The following is a 23,171-nucleotide window of genomic DNA, read 5'->3' on the forward strand; positions in this document are numbered from 1 at the left end:
AAGGAGGAGGAGGAGGAAGAGGAGGAGGAGGGGGGGATTCCTGATCCTAGTCTCTGGAGAAAATAAGCTTGCTCCCTCGCCAACATGACATCCCTTCAAGTATCTAAACAGGGCTATCATATCCCCCTTAACCTTCTCTTCACCAAACTAAACATCCCCAGCTCTCCTTGTAGGGCAGTGGTGGCGAACCTATGGCACGGGTGCCAGAGGTGGCACTCAGAGCCCTCTCTGGCGTGCTTACATCTAGAGCTGGCCTGGGCGCTGAGCGATTATTAGCATTAAACCTAAGGTCTAGTTTGGGAAGCAGTGTAAGGTAACCCTGTTAAAATTTGGCCCCACTGATTTTTCATACCGAACTAAAAGCACCTGGGAGTAAGCTCAGTTGTTGGCAATGGGGCTTGCTTTCTAAATGAAACCCTCTAGATTAAGTGATTCACCCACATTGGAAGAAGTTGCACAGTTGCTTCAAAAGCAACCATGACTGCCACCAAGCTTGCCGGTAACCTGCGCCTTGGAGCCAATTGTTTTTTCTAAACTAAAACCTCCAGCGTGGGGTTAAGTACGTGTTTGGCGCTGGCGATAAATAAGTGGGCTTTAGCGGTTTACCCAGTGTTTGGGCACTGGCAGGTTAGCCATCACTGTATGCGTAGGGCATGGATTCCCGAACTTCTGTTTTATGCTTCCCTCCTCTGGACCCGTTCCAGCTTGTCAGCATCCTTCTTGAATTGCAGTGCCCAGAACTGGATATAATGTTCCAGGTGAGGTCTGACCAATGCAGAATAGACAGGTACCGTGACATCCCTCGATCTAGACACTATACTCCTACTGATTCAGTCCAGGGATGCCAGAGATAAGAGCGCATCTGCCTAATCCCGAAATGTGATACTGCCACGCCAGTTATAGGGACCGATGTTACAGGAGTATGCTGAAGACTGTATACTCTGTCCTCAGTAGGTCATTAGGAAAAGTACAGAGATTCTGTTTTTTTTTAGTCCATGAGTCCCTGGCAAAGGACCTCCAGGCCAGCTGCTGTAGGCTGAGCCCCTATTTCCGCCTCCCGTCTCTTCCTCGTTTGCCCACGCAATTCTCAGGGAAGACTCGACTGTGGCAAAGTAAGACTCTCAGCCGGGGGGGGGGGGGAATCCACCGCTGATGTTATGCACCCACCTCTGCCTATAGATTTATTAGGAATTTGCATAAATAGGAACGTTAAGCACGGTCTGGAGTTGCTATCGATGACTTCTGCAGAGTCTGGAGTTGGACGCACCCCAAGACAGGAAAACTTGGTTCACGCATTCATGCGGATGATTGAAAACCCCATTTCCAGATGACAAGTGAATGCCTATTGAGGGAGAGGGGGGTCAAGGTTACAATCATAGTCTTCCTCCCCTTCAAGAAGAAGAAGAGTTGGATTTATATCCCCCTTTCTCTCCTGTAAGGAGACTCAAAGGGACTTACAATCTCCCTTCCCTTCCCCCGCTCACAGAAAACACCGGATGAGGTAGGTGAGGCTCAGAGAGCACCGAAGAACTGTGTCTAGCCCAAGGTCACCCAGCTGGCATGTGTGGGAGTGCACAGGCTAATCTGGTTCACCAGATAAGCCTCCACAGCTCAAGGGACAGAGCGGGGAATCAAACCCAAAAGAAGAACACACAGTATTGTGTTGACTGAAAAATACACTTGTGCTATGGCTTTAGCGCACTGAAAAGCACAGCCACAAGGTTTATTTCTTAAAGCATCTTCTGCACATGTGGAAATGTTCCCTGGGATGTAACCTTTCACGATTGGGGAAACCCAGAGAGGAACATGGACGTCTGAACCAGCCCTGCGCTTCAAGCCAAACGGGCTCGCTCACAAACTTCGTTGGCCTCGGGAACGGCAGGGCCGCATGGTAAACGCTGCCTTATCAACCCCCTCCTCCGAAAGGCGTACGTGGTATTTGCCCAAGCTGATTTTTATCGCCCAAAGACATTAGCAGCCGGCTTATTTCAGGCAAACATAAGTAGGGGCATTTCCCTAAGATGTAGTGTACAGTAGGGGAAAAAAAAACCCCACAGCAAACATTTGAAAAGGTACACCTGCTTTGTTTACTTGACCGAGTCTCAGCAAACGGGCAAGAGGTTCAGCGTTGCCGGGTCTTCTTTGCAAGAAGTGATACTGAGTTTTAAAAGCATTCCTTTGAAGAAGAGGATCTTCCCTCGGATTGCTTCCAGATGTGATTGCTTCGTTCCTATCCAAGTCCTACAGTACCGGGGGAGCGTTAACCTTTCCATACCTAACCCGTCATTCAAGAGAGCCTGAGATTCAAAACCATTGGTTCAGACCTCATGAAAAACCACGGTTTGCTTTAACCATTGGCTTTTCTGCATAGGTTTTTCTTTTTTGTTGGTTTTGGCTCTAAACTGCTTTGGTCCTGATGATATATTTTTGTGCCTTTAGTTTTCTTGTTTCTTTTAAGACCATGTTTAGAAGAAGAAGAGCTTGGATTTATATCCCCCTTTTCTCTCCTGTAAGGAGACTCAAAGGGGCTTGCAATCTCCTTTCCCTTCCCCCCTCACAACAAACACCCTGTGAGGTGGGTGGGGCTGAGAGAGCTCTGAGGAACTGTGATTAGCCCAAGGTCACCCAGTTGACATGTGTTGAACTCTACAAGCTAATCTGGTTCCCCAGATAAGATCCTCCACAGCTCAAGTGGCAGAGCAGGGAATCAAACCCGGTTCTCCAGATTAGAGTGCACCTGCTCTTAACCACCACACCACCCTAATGTCAGCGTGGTGTAGTGGTTAAGAGCAGGGGGGCTCTAATCTGGAGAACCGGGTTCGATTCCCCACTCTACCACATGCGCGGCAGACTCTAATCTGGTGAACCAGATGTGTTTCCCCACTCCTACATTCCTGCTGGGTCACCTTTGGCCAAACATAGTTTTCTCAGCCCCACTTAACCTCACGAGGTGTCTGTTGTGGGGGGGGGGGGAAGGGAAGAGGAGTTTGCAAGCCCCTTTGAGTCTCTTACAGGAGGGAAAAGTGGGGTATAAATCCAGACTCTCCTTCTTCATTATATCCCGCTGAGATCTCGCCTGTCCCCAGGTTCGAACCCAAAGTCTCCAAGGATTTCCCAACCAGGAGCTCTCAACCCTGCTTCAGTGGGTCCAGAGCTTCCCTATGCCTCTGTGGCTGCCACAGCAGGGGGCGACTTCTATGCCTCTTATTGCCTACCCCCCCCCTCCCCACGCAGGCCTCTCGCTTGCAAGCATGAATCACACCGAGCATCTCCAGCCGAAAACGATAACCGTGCAGGGGTAAAGATAATGCGTTAGTTTCAATTTATGACCAGGTGTTTCCTAGAACCGAGCCTGAGCAAATTTTGGAACCGCTGGACAGGAAATAAGCTAATAATGGGATTTTGCAGCGTGCAGTTTCCCATATATGGGAGTGGAAAATGTGCCAGGTTGGTTGCTTGGCTTCCTGGCTGTTTGGAGGAATCTTCATCCACGCACCAAGAAAAGGAGAGAAAAAAAATCCATTTGTTCTTTGTACTTCTTTGGTTGGCAGAGGCATTGGCTCTGTGTTTGTCTGTGTGTGTGTGTGTGTGTGACAAAATTACTCTGAAGTCCTCTCATACGTTTTTATTGTGGAAAAGCCGTTCGTTCACCATCGTTAACTTCTCTTTTCTGTTTCAACCCGTTGCGTTGCCTCCTTACTGTAAGCCACAAGAGTTCTCCACCCTCAATTTCTTTGCCCTCACTATCCCACACTGCCCTGTCTTTTCACCTCTCCCATTTCTCTGCTTCCCTCTCTCTTCCCATATATACCTCGCTCTGGATGCCCATATCTCAGTTCATCCACCCCTTTTTTCTGTTGCCCCTACCTGTCTTCATTAAGGCCCCGTCCGCACATGCAGAATAATGCACTTTCAATTGTTTGCAAATTCAATTGTTTGCAAGTGGATTTTGCTCTTCCGCACAATAAAATCCAGCTGCAAAGTGCATTGGGCGTGGATTGAAAGCGCATTACTCTGCATGTGCGGAAGGGGTCTAAAATTGTGAAAATTGTGAAATCTAGCCCCAACCTCAGCCCGCTTAACAAATAAAAGTACTTTCAGAAGAGGCATTTTTGCATGGAGAAATGGCAGGGGGTGTTTATTTTCCCCCCTGTTTGCTTTATTTCCTCCACAGCTAGGGCTACCGACCAACATTTGGGACCAGGAGAGAGCCAGCATGGGTGACCTTGGGCTAGTCACAGTTCTGAACTCTCTCAGTCCCACCTACCTCACTTCAAGGTGCCTGTTGTGGGGGGGGGGGGGGGGGAGGGCAAGGAGATTGTCAGCCCCTTTGAGTCTCCTTACAGGAGAGAAAGGTGGGGTGTAAATCCAAACTCTTCTTCATTTTCTCTTGGAACTACAGCTGATGTACTAGCTTCTCGAGGCTACTTTAGGTGTGCCAACTTCGGGAAACACTTGGCGATTTGGGAAGTGGACCGTAGAGAGGGAGGGGCTTGGGGAGGGGAGGAGCCTTGAACGATGTCAAATTCTGCAACAGCAGATCACAAAACAGCAACTTCTTTCTATGCCGATGGCCGAAGACCCAATTCCCCGGGGCAAATTCTTTGTCTGACGATCTGATGCAAAGCTGACCGGTTCTGTTTGTTCTTCTCTTGCAGCGACATCTTTGACGCCATGTTCCCCGTCATGCACATTGCTGGGGAGACGGTCATACAGCAGGGTGAGTCATTGACGTTCCTGACATTGGCGAGGGAGAAGTACGGAGCTCCTTGCGCAACTTAGCATGGGCTGGAATGACATATTCAGCCTCCAGAGGTTGTCTTTTGTGCCCTGCTTTGTGAGGCTGGGGAGGCGGGGCGTGACCTCCAGTTGGAGAATCACTCAGCAAACACATCGCTTGTCAGCTGCATATACCACCTCCAAATCCCCCTCCCTATATTTTCCCCAATAAGTGTTCCATTTCCCCCTCTCCATTCCAAATCTAGGATAGGAAAACAGGTGAAATTTTGCACTGTAAACCACAGAACACAGCCCATCCCTCTGACGCACTGTTTGTAGCTCCATTTTGTAAAACAGCATTGGTCGGAAGCTTATGAAAGATGACAGGTGGTGCTGAAACGTACAGTTTCATCGAGCGTGATGTAGTGGTTAAGAGCAGGTGGATTCTAATCTGGCGAACTGGGTTTGATTCCCCACTCCTCCACCTGAGTGGCGGAGGTTTATCTGGTGAACCAGATGTGTTTCCGCACCCCTACATTCCTGCTGGGTGACCTTGGGCTAGTCACAGTTCTCTCAAACCTCTCTCAGCGCCACCTACCTCCCAAGGTATTTGTTGTGGGGAGAGGAAGGGAAAGGAGCTTGTAAGCCACCTTGAGTCTCCTTACAGGAGAGAAAAGTGGGGTATAAATCCAAACTCTTCTTCGTCTTATCGGTGTCCTTTGCTTATTTACAGGTGACGAAGGAGACAATTTCTATGTGATCGATCAAGGAGAAGTGGACGTAAGTTGGAATTGACTTCCCACCTCAAATAAGTTCTCTGTTCCCTTTTCCCCTGTTCTTAATCATTCTGTCCGCCCTAGGAGACTCCTATTTATTTGATCAGATGCGAGGCCAGTAGACTTTCCCAGACCTAGGAAGCTAAGCAGGGTCAGACCTGGTTAGTATTGGATGGGAGACCACCAAGGAAGTCCAGGGTTGCTCTGCAGAGGCACCCGACAAACCACCTCTGAATGTCTCTTGTCTTGAAAACCCTATGGGGTTGCTGTAAGTCAGCGGTGACTTTCCACCACTATATCTTTCTCTGGAGAGCCAGCGTGGTGTAATGGTTAAGAGCAGGTGCACTCTAATCTGGAGAACCGTGTTTGATTCCCCGCTCGCCACTTGAGCTGTGGAAGCTTTTCTGGTGAACTAGATTAGCTTGTGCACTCCGACACATGCTAGCTGGGTGGCACAGTTCTTTGGAGCTCTCTCAGCCCCACCCACCCACCTCACAGGGTGTTTGTTGTGGGGGGGAAGGGAAAGGAATTTGTAAGTCCCCTTGAGTCTCCTTACAGGACAGAAAGGGGGGATATAAATCCAACTCTACTTCTTCTTCTTCTTCTTCTTCTTCTTCTTCTTCTTCTTCTTCTTCTTCTTCTTCTTCTTCTTCTTCTTCTTCTTCTTCTTCTTCTTCTTCTTCTTCTTCTTCTTCTTCTTCTTCTTCTTCTTCTTCTTCTTCTTCTTCTTCTTCTTCTTCTTCTTCTTCTCCTTCTCCTTCTCCTTCTCCTTCTCCTTCTCCTTCTCCTCCTCCTCCTCCTCCTCCTCCTCCTCCTCCTCCTCCTCCTCCTCCTCCTCCTCCTCCTCTCTCACTTTCACTCCCTCCTTTCTCCCCTCTGGCAATCCTAAACCCCTTACATTGTTTCTTTTGCCCTCTATTTTATCATCACAGCAACCCAGTAGAGTAGGCCGAGTGTGTGATTGTCCCATGTCATAGCTTTTGGGGTTTGCCTTGATCCCCATCTTCTGGCACGGCCCCCATTTTCTTTTGTCGACCTACCTAGACGTAAAAGTTAAAATGGCTCCATCAACGAACTTGTGTGGGCCCCTCCCACTCACAGGTACTAGATCAATTGACCTGGGGGAGGAGATATTTCCTCTTTGAGTTCAGATATTTGAACCTGCGCATGGTACAGTATTCCTTCATCTTCTCCTTCCATTCCGTTTTTTAAAAACCAGAACTACCGTGTTTCCCCGAAAATAAGACAGTGTCTTATATTAATTTTTGCTCCCAAAGATGCGCTATGTCTTATTTTCAGGGGATGTCTTATTTTTCTATGTTCTGTTCGTCGGACATGTTTCCAAACAAAAACTTTGCTACGTCTTACTTTTGGGGGATGCCTTATATTTCACACTTCAGCAAAACCTCTGCTATGTCTTATTTTCTGGGGATGTCTTATATTCGGGGAAACAGGGTACCTTTCCCCAGTGAAAGTTTCTAGAAAGGCTTGCTCCAAGTTAGAAGCTTTGGAGCTAAGGAGGATTCCACGCGGTGCAGTTGCGAGCCAAAACGTATTTGTCTGCATCAAGGAGGTTAATTTGGTATCATAAGTGCAACAAATTATTTTAGGTTCAGAAGTCTATTAATCGCCCCGTAGGCAAACCATTTGCCTCTGAACAGTCAAGGTGGAAGGCTATCAAGGTGGAATGCGCCCGGGGCGGAGTAGGGGGCTGCGTGCGAAACCAGAGAAGGCTGCATTCTTCAATCGCCCAGGTTAGCTTACATGTAATTCTGTAATTCGTGTCTCCCCCATTTAGGGAGAGAGAGAGAGAGAGAGAGAGAGAGAGAGAGAGAGAGAGAGAGAAGACCCCTCAGGCCTATGGTTTTATTTTTGGAAAATGGCAATTTGCTGTTGAAAAAATTGCTCTGAACAAGCAAGGGATCTGGTTTAGGGGAAGAGGTTAATGAAGCATAGGTAGGAGATTTGAGTCTTGCCTGGAGAACAGCGGGTGTATTATTATTATTATTTTGCCTCTCTTAGTCGGGGCCTGGTTAGGAATTCATTTTTTAAATAGCTATTTTCTAAACGACAGAGTCTTCAGAGCTTTCTTTAGCAGTGTGGTTTAGGAAAGAGTAACTATGTTTAGGATAGCCACAGAATCCCCTTCCGCATATGCAGAAAAATGCACATTCAATCCACTTTCACAATTGTTTTGAAAGTGGATTTTTCTGTTCCGCACAGCTGCCAAGTGCACTGAAAGTGGATTGAAAGTGCATTATTCTGCGTGTGCAGAAAGGGTAGCCGTGTTGGCCCACATTAAAAGAGACAGATTCAAGTCCAGTATCCCCTTGGAGACAAACAAGATTCTCAAGAGCGTAAGTTTTTGAGAGTCAAAACCCGTTGCATCAGATACCAGTGTTTGGGGTGACACTGCTAATAGCTGATGGATCGAACAGTCAGTTAAGCAACGGAATCTTAACAAAAGTAAACACGATACTTTTGAAGCACAAAGCATAAGCTCGAATCCTGTGGGCCATGAATGGACTTCTGCCCACCATTGTGAGGATGGTAGGAAGGGGCCGTGGTGGTACAAAAGATCTCCCTGGAGAGCTGATGTCAGTCAGAGGAAGAGGAAGAGGAAGAAGAGTAGTAGTAGTAGTAGTAGTAGTTTGGATTTATAGGCCATTTTTTTCCTCTAGCGAGACTCAAAGAGGCTTACAATCTCCTCCCCTCCCCTCCCTGGAGAGCTGATGTCAGTCAGAGGAAGAAGAAGAAGAAGAAGAGGAAGAGGAAGAGGAAGAAGAGGAGGAGGAGTAGTAGTTTGGATTTATAGGCCATTTTTTTCCTCTAGCGAGACTCAAAGAGGCTTACAATCTCCTCCCCTCCCCCCCAACAACAGACACCTGGTGAGGCAGGTGGGGCTGGGAGAGTTCTGAGAGAACTTGGACTAACCCAAGGTCACCCAGCAAGAATCTGGTTCTCCAGGTTAGAGTCCACTGCTCATGTGGAGGAGTGGGGAATCTCAAATCCGGTTTTTCCAGATTAAAGTCCAACTACTACATTATGCTGACCATAACAGACCAAGGGTCTGATTGAAAGCACCTGGGAAAATCATGCAAAACTTATATTTTGGGGGATTAATTTTTTTAAAAAATGGTATAAATGTGGATAAATTTGTTAAAAACTGACATCACCGCAGGGGGATAGACCGGCCAAACCAGTGGGCCCTTCCTTCTGAAATCTATTTCAAGAAACGGAGGATATATTTTAAAGCTCCCCGCCAGGACCTTGTGGCTATTTTGGTAAAAGCCGTTTTGTTTTTTCAAAGCTCTCGTTCGTGTCAGGGGACTGTCTAATTGGCACGGCTGGGAACTGAAAAACCTCACACACCAGAAGTCGCTTCTCAGGAAATCGGTGTGACTCATGGTTCCTATTGGGGAAGGGTGTCTTGTCTCAGCGATCGCCTTGCCACATCAGCCCATGCCAGAAGCTGGGAGAAAACAGACTTAACAACAACAACAACAACAACAGCAACAACACAAACCACAAGTGCAATGTTTACAGAAGTGTGGTGACCATTGTTTTGAAAAGGGAAGAAAGTTAAGCTCTGTGAGGCACCTTAGCGGCTAACTGATTTGCTTTGGAGTGAACTGAGAACCGAAGCGCATGAAAATCTGGCACTAAGTCCTAGGTCACAGACAGCCCTCCGAAAAGCTTCTACAGCCATAATTCCACATTGACCATTGTTGTGAACCCGCAGGTGGATCTGGAGGGCCCTTTCCACACCACCGGAATAAAATGTTTCGAGGCAGGAAATAAAACACTTCCCCCGGGGAGCTCTGCGTGGCATTTGCCACCTTACGTTCGGAAATGTTTTATTCCCAGCCTCAACACGTTTTAAATGAATCCTCTTTTATAACAATGCTTGAGGCTGAAACGTTTTCTCTTTGCTGTGCGGTCAAACAGGAAATGTTTTATTTCTCCCGCCCAAATGTGCAGTTCCACGCCCCTCTTCTATTCTGCTACTTTTGATTCTCTGGCTGACCGCCATTTTCTGGAGTTTCCTAAACATGTTTGCTCATCTGCCATCACGGCTGTCTGCCACTTCCTTCATCGATGTACAATTAGGTTGCAATGCCTACTACATGTGGATGTAGTACAATTTGCAATGCCTACTACATGTGGATGTACAATTAGGTTGCAATGCCTACTACATGTGGATGTAGTACAATTTGCAATGCCTACTACATGTGGATGTACAATTAGGTTGCAATGCCTACTACATGTGGATGTAGTACAATTTGCAATGCCTACTACATGTGGATGTACGATTAGGTTGCAATGCCTACTACATGATTCTGTGAGAAAACCCCCCAAATCAAATCACATAGGAGGCCTGCAGAATCTCTCAACAATTGACTATTCTGACTCTCCATCAGGGCGCACTCCTACTCCATAGCAGTGCCCCGACCCCAAACTCACTGACCCGGGGAGTTCAAGGCAAGGGCGCGATTGATGTCAGCGAGCAGGGCTCACCCCACCAACTGGCATTCAACTGTTCCCTGCCTTGAACTCCCCAAAGTTCGGGACTTGGGCGCAGTTGCAAGGGAGGTATGGTCCCCATGAAGCAGACCCTGGGGCTCCTGTCCCTCCATGTCCCCTAGCTACGCCACTGCTCTCCCTAGAAGGCAGGAAATCCCACCCCATCAGTGCACTGGATAGGAGTGGAGCATTCAGCAGAACTGCCCTTCCACGGGGATGTTTGCCTTTTGTTTGCCTCTTCGTGAGTCACCGTTCCGGGCGTTCCTCCTTCCAAATGAGGAAGAACGGTCAGGACAGTGATTCATGCCTAAAGACAGGGTGGGGGCTTCTCTGAGGGTGGGTAATTCTTACTTTTACCTACTTCAGAAGTAAACATTTTGGGGGGGGGTGTGTGTGTGCCAGAGTGACATGTGCATTCGAGTTTATTTTGAGGACTGGGGAAGTCTGACAAAACGTTCCCAGCAAATCTCTGTAGTAGAGACCTGGCACTAAGCTTCAGACTGGGAAGCAGCATGGCCAAAGGGTGATTTGGAGTGCAGAAGCAAAGGGATATGCCCAGCGGTGGGATTCAAATAATTTAAGAACTGGTTGTTGACAAGCACCATTTTAACAACCGGTTCCGCCGAAGTGGTGCGAACCGGCTGGATCCCGCCTACTGGATATGCCCCGTTTCCCCTGTCCTTCGCTTCTCTATTGAGCGTCCTTTTCCCCAGCTCCCCCCACCCCCCATCTTCAGGATTCTCAGGAGCATACATTTCCTTTTCATGCATGCATGGATCCAATGCTTCAAAGAGTCTTCGGTCATTTGAATCTATGAAGCATCAAACCCACAAAAGATGACTGAGGAAAAAAAAGGGGGGGTGGGAATGGCATATTCGTTTAATGGGCAGGTTACAGTGAATGTGATTTGACAGCACTTGGTTTGATACCACTGTTGGATATTTCAGTAGGTATAATTTCGTAAACAGTATTGCAGTGGGTTGGTTTTATTTTCCGGTTCTGCCCGAATTTGCCCAGAATGAAATGAATTGCCAAGAGATGACAATTCCGAACGCCCCTCCCTGCCGACGATGCACTGTGGGGTTCTGATGGATGTGAAAGACCATATGAAGTGGACTAGAAGGATCCAGAGAGGAAGTTTGAAACCCACCTTGAGTCTCCTTACAGGAGAGAAAGGTGGGGTATAAATCCAAAACCGCCTCCTCCTCCTCCTCCTTCTTCTCCTTCTCCTTCTCCTCCTCCTCCTTCTCCTTCTTCTCCTTCTCCTTCTTTTTCTCCTCCTCCTCCTTCTCCTTCTCCTTCTCCTTCTCCTTCTCCTTCTTCTCCTTCTTTTTCTCCTCCTTCTCCTTCTTCTTCTCCTTCTTCTCCTTCTCCTTCTTTTTCTCCTCCTTCTCCTTCTCCTTCTCCTTCTTCTCCTTCTTTTTCTCCTCCTTCTCCTTCTCCTCCTTCTTCTCCTTCTTTTTCTCCTCCTTCTCCTTCTCCTTCTCCTTCTCCTTCTCCTTCTCCTTCTCCTTCTCCTTCTCCTTCTCCTTCTCCTTCTCCTTCTCCTTCTCCTTCTCCTTCTCCTTCTCCTCCTCCTCCTCCTCCTCCTCCTCCTCCTCCTCCTCCTCCTTCTTCTTCTTCGCTCGGCTTTCCCCTTTCCGAGGTCTGCCATTCCACCACGGTGATGACCACTTAACCCAACGAGCTGGTGAAAAATACCCTCAAGGCACTTTGCTGATTCATAGGCAGATTCCCAGTTAGGGAAAGATCTGTCAGATAGGAAAGCAGCTTCAGTATTTCTGTTTGCCTGGTCAGCCAGCAGCCGTGGGTGCCCAGAGCCACCTGGCTACCTGCCCGCAATGATCTGGTGAAGCATAAATGATGGGCTTCCAGTACGGAAGCTGAAAGAGTCTGCTTGAGGCTGTGTATTATGGGGAAGGGATTCTTCCTCCATGTTGCCAAATATAACCTCTCTTCCTGTTGGTTGTTTTAATTCTGCAAACCTCATTTCCCCCCCCTAAACAAAGAAGCAGTGTCAAGCAAGCATTTAAAATAGATTTTCGTGAGGAATGGGGAAGGAAAAAACCTTCTCCGTTGAGGCTGCAGACCTGTTCAGCCCACAGGATTTGGTGCTATCGCTCCTGGGAGTCTACAGCTTGCAAATCGGCAGTCCTGTCAGCATTGTGCGTATTTGGTGGAACAAACGCCCAAAGAAGCCAAATTCCGCACTAAGGGTATGCCTTACGGTTGCCAGACTCCCATCTTCCCGAATCACCAACAATCTCCAGACAGCAGGAATTAGTTTCCCTGGAGAAAATGGATGCTCTGGAGGGTGGACGTAATACCTCACTGAGGCCCCTTCCGCACAGGCAGAATAATCCACTTTCAATCCGCGTTCACTCCACTTTGCTGTTGATTTGACTGTGCGGAATAGCAAAGCCCACTTGCAAACAATTGTGAAAGTGGATTGAAAGTGCCTTATTCTGCATGTGCGGAAGGGGCCCGAGTCCCGCCCCCCTGCATCTTCCTGGACCCTACCCCAAATCTCCAGGAATTTCCCAAAGAGTTGGCAGTCCGAAGTAATTCTAAGTAAAAATATTTATTTATTTATTCATTCACACTTTTATTATCCCACCCTATCCCAAAGTTAGTAAGGTAACTTATCTCCAGTGTGGTGTAGTGGTTAAGAGCAGGTGGACTCTGATCTGGAGAACCGGGTTTGATTCCCCACTCCTCCACATGAGCGGTGATTTGTTTCCCCACTCCTACATACGAATCCCCACTGGATTTGTTTCCCCACTCTGACATATGAAGCCTGCTGGGTGACCTTGGGCTAGTCACAGTCCTCTCTGAACTCTCTGAGACCCACCTGCCTCAGAAGGTGTCTGTTGTGGATGGAGGAAAGGAAAGGAGTTTGTAAGCTGCTCTGAAACTCCTTACAAGGGAGAAAGGTGGGGTATAACGTCCTCGTTCTCGTCCTCGTCCTCGTCCTCGTTCTCGTCCTCCTCTTCTTCTTCTTCTTCTTCTTCTTCTTCTTCTTCTTCTTCTTCTTCATGCTGTACTGTAATAGCTATACTGTTGGACGGAAGAGAGAGGGTGGCAGAGCCTCTGGAAACACCAAAGCTAGCTTGGTTAACATAAAAGCCCATCCCGAGAACTCCGATGGCTCATATCAAAAGGAATGGGAAAACAATAGCCGGCTGGAATGTTTTTGATCTTCCAAAAAGGGCCGGCTTCGCAAGGCATCCTCCCCGGTCTGTATTTTGGAACCTGCAGCCGGCATTCTTTTTGCAGTTACATGAAAGAACATGCTAAAATAAATAAATAAACTTGAGAGGTCCTCTACCTAACTGTACAGCTGGGGTCAGCTGCTCAGTTAGCCCATGGGGAATGTTTGGATTCATAGCAATATTTGCAGATCGTAGGCGCGTAGACGAGGAACCCATGCAAACCAAACAGCGCCATTTATTTGTGTTTTGTGTCACCTCTACTGAACAGATTGCTAGGGGGGAAGTCTTGGCATGTTTCTCCTATGCCCTGCTAATGTGCAAAAGTTTTCCCCGGTATGTTTCCTGCACCCCAAACATTGTAATTGAGGGGCCGTTACAGAGGAGAGCGGAGGCAGGTTAGAAGAAGGAATAAGGGAGTTTTTTTTAAAAAAATCATCTTATTTGGCATTCAAGATGCTTGGGACGTAGGGCATGACTTCGCCGCCTCTGAACCTCCTGAGAAGAGTTACACTGAGAGACAGAGTAACTGTCTGAAGGTCATAAAAGGTAATCCCGGTATATCTGATATTAGGACGCTGCATTTTAATGGGGTTGGTTTTAATATATATAGAGCCACTATTTAATGATTTATTTAAATCTTGATTTATTGATTTTATTTGTGCTCTATCAATTTGTTTGTTCACCGCCCTGAGCCCTCCGGGGGCGGCGGATTATTATTATTATTATTATTATTATTATTATTATTATTATTATTATTATTATTATTATTATTATTATTATTATTATTATTATTATTATTATTATTATTATTATTATTATTATTAATAATAATAATAATAATAATAATAATAATAATAATATTTATTTATTTTATTTTATTTATTCATTCCACTTTTATACCGCCCTCCCCCAAAGGGCTCAGGGCGGTTAACAACATAATACATACAAGTGGATAATAGAATAAAATACTAAAATTTATACAAGTTAAAATGCAGCGGTCCAAACTTATAAATATTTAAAACAGATGGCGTCTAACCTTTCACTCCTCTGACTCTGAGGTGGGGGGGGGAACAGCGGATCTCAGTTGTTAATGGGCACCTATCAGCAGCCGGCCTCCCCAAAGGCCCGGCGGAATAACTCGGTCTTACAGGCCCTGCGGAATTCTGCTATATAAATAATAATAATAATAATAATAATAATAATAATAATAATAATAATAATAATAATAATAATAATAATAATAAACAGAAGAAGAGTCCTGCTGGATTCTCTCTCGCGTTAGTTCGTCTAGTCCCATGGTGGCGAACCTTTGGCACTCCAGATGTTATGGACTACAATTCCCATCAGCCCCTGCCAGCATGGCCAATTCCCATCAGCATGGCTGATGGGAATTGTAGTCCATAACATCTGGAGTGCCAAAGGTTCGCCACCACTGGCCACCAGCACACTGTCTGTTAGTCTGTAGTGGATTCTGCACAGCATCTGTATAATGGATTGCAGTCGTTATAAAGGAACCGGTTCTCCTGTTTTCTGGTTGCATGTGTCCCCATCATCCGCTCAGGCTGCGACTGGAGCTCATGGAAACAACCTGCGTAGATCTGTGTAGGATTGTGAAACACTTCATTGGATTTAGAAGGATTGCTCACCCACATCACTGGATTGAGAAGCGTAGAACTCAGCTAAGAATTGCATTATTAGCCCCATTCGCTCCGTTCTTTGGAAAGGCGTTTCTGAATTTCTAACCTGTCTTTCTTTCTCAAGCAATTCCAATGGGCTGGAATAAACTGGAGTTTAAAATAGGGCTCCTCCGAAACTCTGGCATTTTCGTCTTCCTCCCCATCCCTTGCCCCACCCCCTGAGTCAGATCTGGAAGTAAACTCAGCACGACTGAACTTCCAGCCAGAGGACGGGATGACAGGCTGATGTATCATCAGTGCATTTTGTCATCACTGCGAAGACCAGATTTACAGTCAAGTTGGGGCCAACGCTGAGGGTTTCGATACAGCGACTTCCTTTTATGTGGCGGCTACTAGAAAAGTGGCGTTTTTATTGGGGAAGTGAGCACAGGCCCTTACATTCCCATCGAGGCAGCAAGTCCAGATGGCAGATTATTGTGTTATTGGTCAGTCCCTGGGGGAAGGAAGCGATAATGTAACTTCTCTGGGAGCATAGACGGGCCATAGCCGTAGCTCTCTTTGCTCAAAGAATGGTGGGAATTGTAACTCAAGATAGTTCCAGGAGAGGCAGGCTCTTGTCATTTGACCAATCAGCATTTCTACTTTTAGTACTCCAAACGGCTGCCTCGGTTTCTCACAGTAGGGCTGCCCCCTTCTTCCGATTGTGACTGACCCGTAAGGTGACGTCACAGCACAATGTTTACTAGGCAGACTCTCTTTACGAGGTGGTTTGCCATTCACTTCCCCAGTTCTCTCCCAGCAAACTGGGTAGAAGATGAAGAGTTTTGGATTTATATGCCACCTTTCTCTCTTGTAAGGAGACTGAAGGTGGCTGACAAGCTCCTTTCTCTTCCTCACTACGCAGCAGTGGCGTAGGAGGTTAAGAGCTCGTGTATCTAATCTGGAGGAACCGAGTTTGATTCCCCGCTCTGCCGCCTGAGCTGTGGAAGCTTATCTGGGGAATTCAGATTAGCCTGTACACTCCCACACACGCCAGCTGGGTGACCTTGGGCTAGTCACAGCTTCTCGGAGCTCTCTCAGCCCCACCTACCTCACAGGGTGTTTGTTGTGAGGGGGGAAGGGCAAGGAGAGAAAGGGGGGATAAGAACATAAGAACATAAGAATTAGCCTGCTGGATCAGACCAGAGTCCATCTAGTCCAGCACTCTGCTGCTTGCAGTGGCCCACCAGGTGCCTTTGGGAGCTCACGTGCAGGATGTGAAAGCAACGGCCTTCTGCTGCTGCTGCTCCTGAGCACCTGGTCTGCTATATAAATATAAATCCAAATCCAAACTCTTCTTCTTCTCTTCTTGCAACAGACACCTTGTGAGGTAGGTGGGGCTGAGAGAGTTCAGAGAGAACTGTGACTAGCCCCAGGTCACCCAGTGTGGAAACACATCTGGTTCACCAGATAAGCCTCCGCAACTCAGGTGGGGGAGTGGGGAATCAAACCCGGTTCTCCAGATTAGAATCCACCTGCTCTTAACCACTACACCACGCTGGGTCCTCATTTTACTGCCCTCAGAAGAGTGGAAGGCTGAGTCAACCTTGATCGAACTTGGTTCTTAGGAGAGCTTTGCAGAGTGCAGCTTACCCCTCTGTGCCACGGGGCTCTGTTTCCTGACCAACGGCCACGTCTCATTCCAGTGCTCAAAATGGCGGCCTCATGGTAACGTTGCCCTGGCTCCCCACCCGCCATGACCTTGTAGAAAACGCACGGCGCAAAATTGGCTGGACACGCATGTTCTCAGAGACCGCCAGCACTTCGCCAAGCGGGTTCATAGAAGAAAGACTCCCTTTGTGCAACCTGTTTTCTCTTTCCATGCCGGATTCGGCTTTTAGCTTTGCGGCGATGTCGTTTCCCTGCAAAACACTGAGCGGCTATCTCCTCTCCTTTCAACTTTCAAGTTTGTCAGCGTTACTGAAAAGGCAGGGATTTTTTTTTAAAGGGACAAGGTGACAGCCCTGCCCTTCGGTTCTGTGTGTGCGCACCAAACTTTAGAAAGGGGGAAAAGGGGGCACAGCTTTGATGCCAGCAAACTGCAGGGAGCTGAAAACTCAAAGAGTAAATACAACCATTGTATGAAAGCGAGAAGACTTGAAATTCTGTCCACAAAGCAGGTCGTTTCTTTCCTATTTTTTTCCCCTGACTCTGCAAGGAAATGACTCGGCTATTGTTGCGGGACGGTTGATTTCCAGAGACTGTAGCATGTGAAAGAAATCCATTTGGGGGCGGTGGGTGCCGGAGTGGGGAATGAATGTATGTTTGGAGGAGACTCCAGCCTTCTCCCCCCACCACAACTAAGTCCACCTGGCTAAACTGGTTTTCTCTTTTGTTTAACTGGTAGGTATATGTAAATGGAGACCTGGTCACCAACATCAGCGAAGGTGGTAGCTTCGGGGAGCTGGCGCTGATCTACGGGACGCCAAGAGCTGCAACCGTTAAAGCTAAGACGGACCTGAAGCTTTGGGGCATCGACCGAGACAGCTACAGACGCATTTTAATGGTGGGTTTAAAATCTAATCGTTCGCTTAAGTTATTGCCGCTCTTTCACAGGGTCCTTTAATGACGGCCATAAACCTTCACGGCACTTGCGCATTTACGATAAGCGATTAAAGGCCCTTTAAAGATTGGCCAGTGCCAAAGGCCCTGTTGTATTTACAAAACAAACAGCCAGGAAGAAGGGCAGTAGATTCACGAGGAAAGGAAAAGGCGCTGTAAATCAAATGCCACCACTCCACATTGTCTTCAGGAGATTATGTTCCGTTCCAGTGCAGGGGGGAATTTAAAAAAATCTCCGCCTGGCTGTGTCTGTGGGTGGCCAGACCCATATCTAGGCCTGGAAACTGGACCGGCTGGAAACTGCAGTCCAGATGATACGTCCCTGTTGACCAGAACAACCAGGCTTAGATTATTGAGGTGACGGCTGGCCAATCCAGAGGCCGCATATGAATTCCCAGTCATTGATTAATTTCTCCATCATGGGGTTCAAGGATTAAACAGCCCAATTTTGACCGATGGCTTCGGCGCTGAGCATGGTCAGTCATGGTTCATCCTTGAATGAGAGGCTACCAAGAAAGGCTGGGGTTGCTATATGAAAGAAGGCAATGACAAACCACCTTTGTCTCTTCCCTTGAAAACCCTATGGTTGGGTTTTCCATGAGTCAGTTGGGACTCTACTTCCCTGTGAGAAACACATCTTACCAGGATATGCCTCTGAAGATGGCAGTTGGAAATGTGGAGGAAGGTTTAGAAGAAGAAGAAGAAGAAGAAGAAGAAGAAGAAGAAGAAGAAGAAGAAGAAGAAGAAGAAGAAGAAGAAGAAGAAGAGGAGGAGGAGGAGGAGGAGGAGGAGGAGGAGGAGGAGTTTGGATTTATATCCCCCCTTTCTCTCCTGTAGGAGACTCAAAGGGGCTTACAAACTCCTTGCCCTTCCCTCCTCACAACAAACACCCTGTGAGGTGGGTGGGGCTGAGAGAGCTCTGAAGAACCCAGTTGGCGTGTGTTGGAGTGTACAGGCTAATCTGAATTCCCCAGATAAGCCTCCACAGCTCAGGCGGCAGAGCGGGGAATCAAACCCGGTTCCTCCAGATTGGAATGCACCTGCTCTTAACCACTATGCCACTGCTGCTCTCTAGGAGCCCAAAGTGTCAGAAAAAAAATCCACAACAGCCAGTTGATTCCGGTCGCGAAAGCCTTCAATGATATGTTCATCCTACCTAGTGTTTTCCGTTTGCTCATTACACGGCCAAAGGACATGACCAAGAAAGGTCTTCGCTTTCAGACGCGTTGAGTTCCAGCCGACAACGTTGCGTGTGGTGGAACTTCAACGTTCGATGAAGCGTGCTTCTGCCTCCATGCTTACTCTGTCCCACAAAGTCCTTTTAAGGCAGCGCTAAACCTCGCAAATATTTTGATCTGCCGGTCTTTGTCGGCAGCTCATCTTTCTTGGTCAGTGACTATCCCCTTTCTCATCCATGTTTTGTTTTTGTGCCGGGGGGGGGGGGGGGCACACATCTTGCCATTAGCACAGAGATCAAATGTGGCTGGGTTATGCAATCTTTTCCTTCTCAGGCATAGCTTCTTTGAGGGGGCCTCACTGGTCCCAAAGCATAAGCCATTCTGACTAATGTGTCTCTTTATCTTCAGCATGACTACCTTCACGGGGCTTCCTGTGGGCCAGAAGTCCCCCTGTGGGTCCTCTTTGGCACCGAATGTAAGCCAGGCCCTGCTGATCTTAATGAGTTTCGTTGTTGGGACACCATTTTGTGACTAATCCAAGTTAGTCAGTCCCTTCCCCAGAGATAATCCGTGCTGTTTTCTCCACTTGAAGCTCTCAAACGTTAATAGTGAATAGAAAAGGAAGGGGATGATTTTCCGGGGGGGGGGGGTGTCTTGTCAGGGCCATGTTTGGGGTGCAGGCTAAAGGGTCCCAGCTCACAGGTTTCAGGGAAAGGGAGGAGGCCAAGCTAGCTGTAGATTTTATATATTTCAAACGTGCTGTGTTTGCAATCAAGTCACATCTGACCGAGGGTGACCCTGTAGGGTTTTCAAGCCAAGAGACGTTCAGGCCTCTCCCGCACATGCAGAATAATGCACTTTCAATCCACTTTCACAATTGTATTGTCGAAGGCTTTCACGGCTGGGTTCAACTGGTGGTTGTGGGTTTTCCGGGCTGCGTGGCCATGGTCTTGTAGATCTTGTTCCTAACATTTCGCCTGCATCTGTGGCTGGTATCTTCAGAGGTGTATCACAGAGGGAAGTCTGTTACACGCTGTGTCTAGTGAGAAGGGAATGTTTGGGGTATACTCTGGCCCAGCTACATCCTCCTAAAGGGAGTTCCCTCCCGTTTTCGTTGCCTCCTTCCTGTTTGCCTTTCGAAAAAGAAATCCTGCTTTGGGGTGCTGTGTGGTTTCCGGGCTGCGTGGCCATGTTCCAGCAGCATTTTCTCCTGACGTTTCGCCTGCATCTGTGGCTGGCATCTTCAGAGGATCACAGCCAGCCACAGATGCAGCACCCCAAAGCAGGATTTCTTTTTCGAAAGGCAAACAGGAAGGAGACAACGGAAAACACCCCAGTGATTCCGGCCGCGAAAGCCTTCGACAATAAATCCTGCTTTGTTTCACATGTGCCCAACAACTTCCTTTGCGTTCTGCTCAACGTCTTTGGTCCAAAAAGCTTATTCATAAAAGGGAAGCTTTTCTTCAGGAATCTCTTTTGCCCCATTGGGAACGTGGCCCCAAACCATGTTTAGGTATCGACGGCTCGCAGGCCAACTTCATAGAATCATAGAGCTGGAAGAGACCATCAAGTCCAACCCTCTGCCATGCAGGAACACACAATCAAAGCACTCCTGACATATGTTCATCCAGCCTCTGTTTAAAAACCTCCCAAGAAGGAGACTCCACCACTTTCGGAGGTACTTCACTCCACTGTCGAACAGCCCTTATTGTCAGGAAGTTCTTCCTAATGTTTAGGTGGGATCTCTTTTCCTGCACTTTTAACCCATTACTCCTTGTCCTAGTCTATGAGGCAGCAGAAAACAAGCTTGCTCCCTCTTCAACATGGCATCCCTTCCAATATTTAAACATAGATATCATGTGGTTCTGGTGGGTTTTCCCATGGCTGTGTGGCCATGGTCTGGTGGATCTTGTTCCTTACATTTTGCCTGCATCTGTGGCTGGCATCTTCAGAGGTGTCCTAAGAGGACACAGTGCATAACAGACTTCCCTCTGTGATACACCTCTGAAGATGCCAGCCACAGATGCAGGCAAAACGTTAGGAACAAGATCCACCAGAACAAGGAACAAGATCCACACAGCCCGGAAAACAGACAACCACCAGTTGAATCCAGCTGTGAAAGCCTTCAACAATACATAGATATCATGCCCCCACCCCTTAACCTTCACTTCTTCAAACTAAACATCCCCACCTCCCTAAGTCTCTCTTCGTACAGCTTGGATTCCAGACCTTTCACCATTTTGGTTGCCCTCCTCTGGACCCTCCTCTTACTGCTTTGAACCCTTCAGGTTTCCTCTTACCATTCGGAAGCTTTCGACCCTGCGTTTCTCCTTCTCCTTTTTTTTTAAAAAAGGCAAATGTTCCAAGCCAATGGAGTGCTGGAATTCTCCTTTTATTATGGAGTCTTTTAAACTCTTTTGTTTTTGCAATCAGTAGGCTTTGCTCCACAGACTTCTGGAGGCGTTCCTCTGTTTTGCGCACTGCTCAGAATGTACGTCTGAAGCATAATTCAATATTGGGCTTAAGCCAGAAGTGTTATGCCAGCTGCATACATGCCAAAGACGGTCTTTTATCCACAACCTGAGCCTAGTTCTCTCTTTTCTTATCCCCATCATTGGTTGGACTTCTTAATCCAAGGTGGGCCTTTTTTGGGGGAAATGACCAATAAGCTGGCGTGAGCATAGTTGCAGTGGGGTTTTCTTTCTCTACAGGCGGTGGGGGGAGGAAATGAAAAAAAAACTTGTGGAATGAGAAAAACAAAGAAGAAGTAGATCGGAGGAGCAGGATTGGAAAGTGAGAAAGCTGAAGCAAGGGGAGTAGGTGGTTTGGCGTGTGCCTTACAAGTTGATAGAGCCCCTTCCCCTTATGGAAAAGAGTTCTGGACTAAAAACTTGGTACCCCAACAGAAAGCAGAACATTGAAGGAAAGGAACGCTTTTCTAGATAAAACAGGGAGGGGTGATCTGTAAAAATGTGACAGAGCCCCGCTGAGCCGATACCCTGTTACGCCACCGAACAGATATCTTCAGATATGAAAGGCCCAGATTTGCAAAGAGCAAGAAACAAACAGACGTTATCGACGTCAGAACTGTCCAAAGGATAATCCTTCCCGCTTGGAGCGAAGGTAGCTCCTGCCAGCTCGGAACACGTTCCAAGCAACCTCTTCCCTTGCTCCTGTGGGCTGTATATGTGGATTTCTTTGAGAAGGACTTTCTCCATGGCCTGTACCCCCCACCCTTTTAATATTTTCTGTTGACATCTGTTAAATGGACACTTTGGCTGCCTTCCCCCCCACCCCCAGATTAATTCCATCCAGTCCTTCCACAAGCAATTAATTTATTGCCGGTTTGCTCGGAAAACTTGAGATCTTGGACACGGATGGACTTCTTTGGTGAGATGATTCCTTTAACAAACATCAGTCATCTATCTCTTTGGGGAATTCCTCCCCCCCTGCCCCTCCCCCAAGCTAACCTATTCAAAGACACTCTGTTGGTTTGCCGTGCTGATTGAAGATATATCTTGACTGCTGTCCGTCTTAGAGTGTGAGAAAACACTCACAACGCATACACAAATCCCAAAGCCACGAGGCTTCCAATGTTCATCGTCCTCTATAAATCAAAGCAGAATATTTTAGCTATACTTCTGGGCTCCGGTTAGTTCGTCAGGATCTTGTTTTGTTTCTTTTCTGGCAACGAGACGTCCAGATGGAGCCGAAGATCACAGGTGCAAGAACATCAGAGCCACAGAGATTGAGCCCTGGCCGGTTGTGCGGCGGTGCGTTGGCAGGGACTAATCGAAATGGCATCGGCGTTTCATTTTTCAGATGCTGTATCACGTTGCAAAAACCATGGGCTCCCTTTGCCATCTGCAAATCCTCTTTTCCAAGCATTCCTCTTCTCCGCACAACGTTTATGGCCTCGGAGAGTTTTGTTCTCTAGATTCCAAACAGATACAAGTTTCCAAAAACAAACTGTTGCTGGGATTAAATCTCTCACGTTAGAAGTTCCTTGTGGCAAGGAACACTTACTGATTGGTCCCCCACCCTGGGACATGGACAATATATACCCCAAGCATTCCCTTCTCTCGGGACACAGCGTGTAACAGGCTTCTCTCTGTGATACACCTCTGAAGATGAAGGGGAAACGTTAGGAACAAGATCCACCAGACCACGGCCACACAGCCCGGAAAACCCACCAGAACCAGTTCCTCATTGCAGTTTCCCCACCAAAATAGTTTCTCGGAAGAATCCTGTTTACAATCCACCGGTGCGTTCAGGGTTGTAGCTGGGGTCCTTTATGAGAAAGGCCGCCCAATCTCCATGGAGAGGCTTCAGAAGGGGGGGGGGGGAAAGGCTGGAGGGACCTGTAGATTCCTCAAAATTATAGCTCAGTTCCAGAGTATAGAGATCATGGATGCTTCAGAGGGTGGGCTGGGTGATATTTTACCCCTCTGAGGTCCCTGTCTTCCCCATACTCCATCACCAAATCTATAAGAGTCTCCCAAACTGAATCTGGCCGGCCTTCTT

General features: G+C 47.5%; 1 protein-coding gene across 1 annotated transcript in view; it reads left to right on the forward strand.

The window, feature by feature from the left end:
- Positions 1-23,171, forward strand: part of PRKAR1B (protein kinase cAMP-dependent type I regulatory subunit beta) — a 109,729-nt gene that overhangs the window by 41,909 nt on the left and 44,649 nt on the right. The window contains exons 5-7 of the mRNA XM_048493750.1: positions 4,659-4,720; positions 5,453-5,499; positions 17,255-17,413. Of these exons, the coding sequence (XP_048349707.1) occupies positions 4,659-4,720; positions 5,453-5,499; positions 17,255-17,413 (268 nt within the window). The remainder of the gene's footprint in view (positions 1-4,658; positions 4,721-5,452; positions 5,500-17,254; positions 17,414-23,171) is intronic.

Source organism: Sphaerodactylus townsendi, linkage group LG04 (genome assembly GCF_021028975.2).
Source record: "Sphaerodactylus townsendi isolate TG3544 linkage group LG04, MPM_Stown_v2.3, whole genome shotgun sequence".
NCBI classification, from domain to species: domain Eukaryota; kingdom Metazoa; phylum Chordata; class Lepidosauria; order Squamata; family Sphaerodactylidae; genus Sphaerodactylus; species Sphaerodactylus townsendi.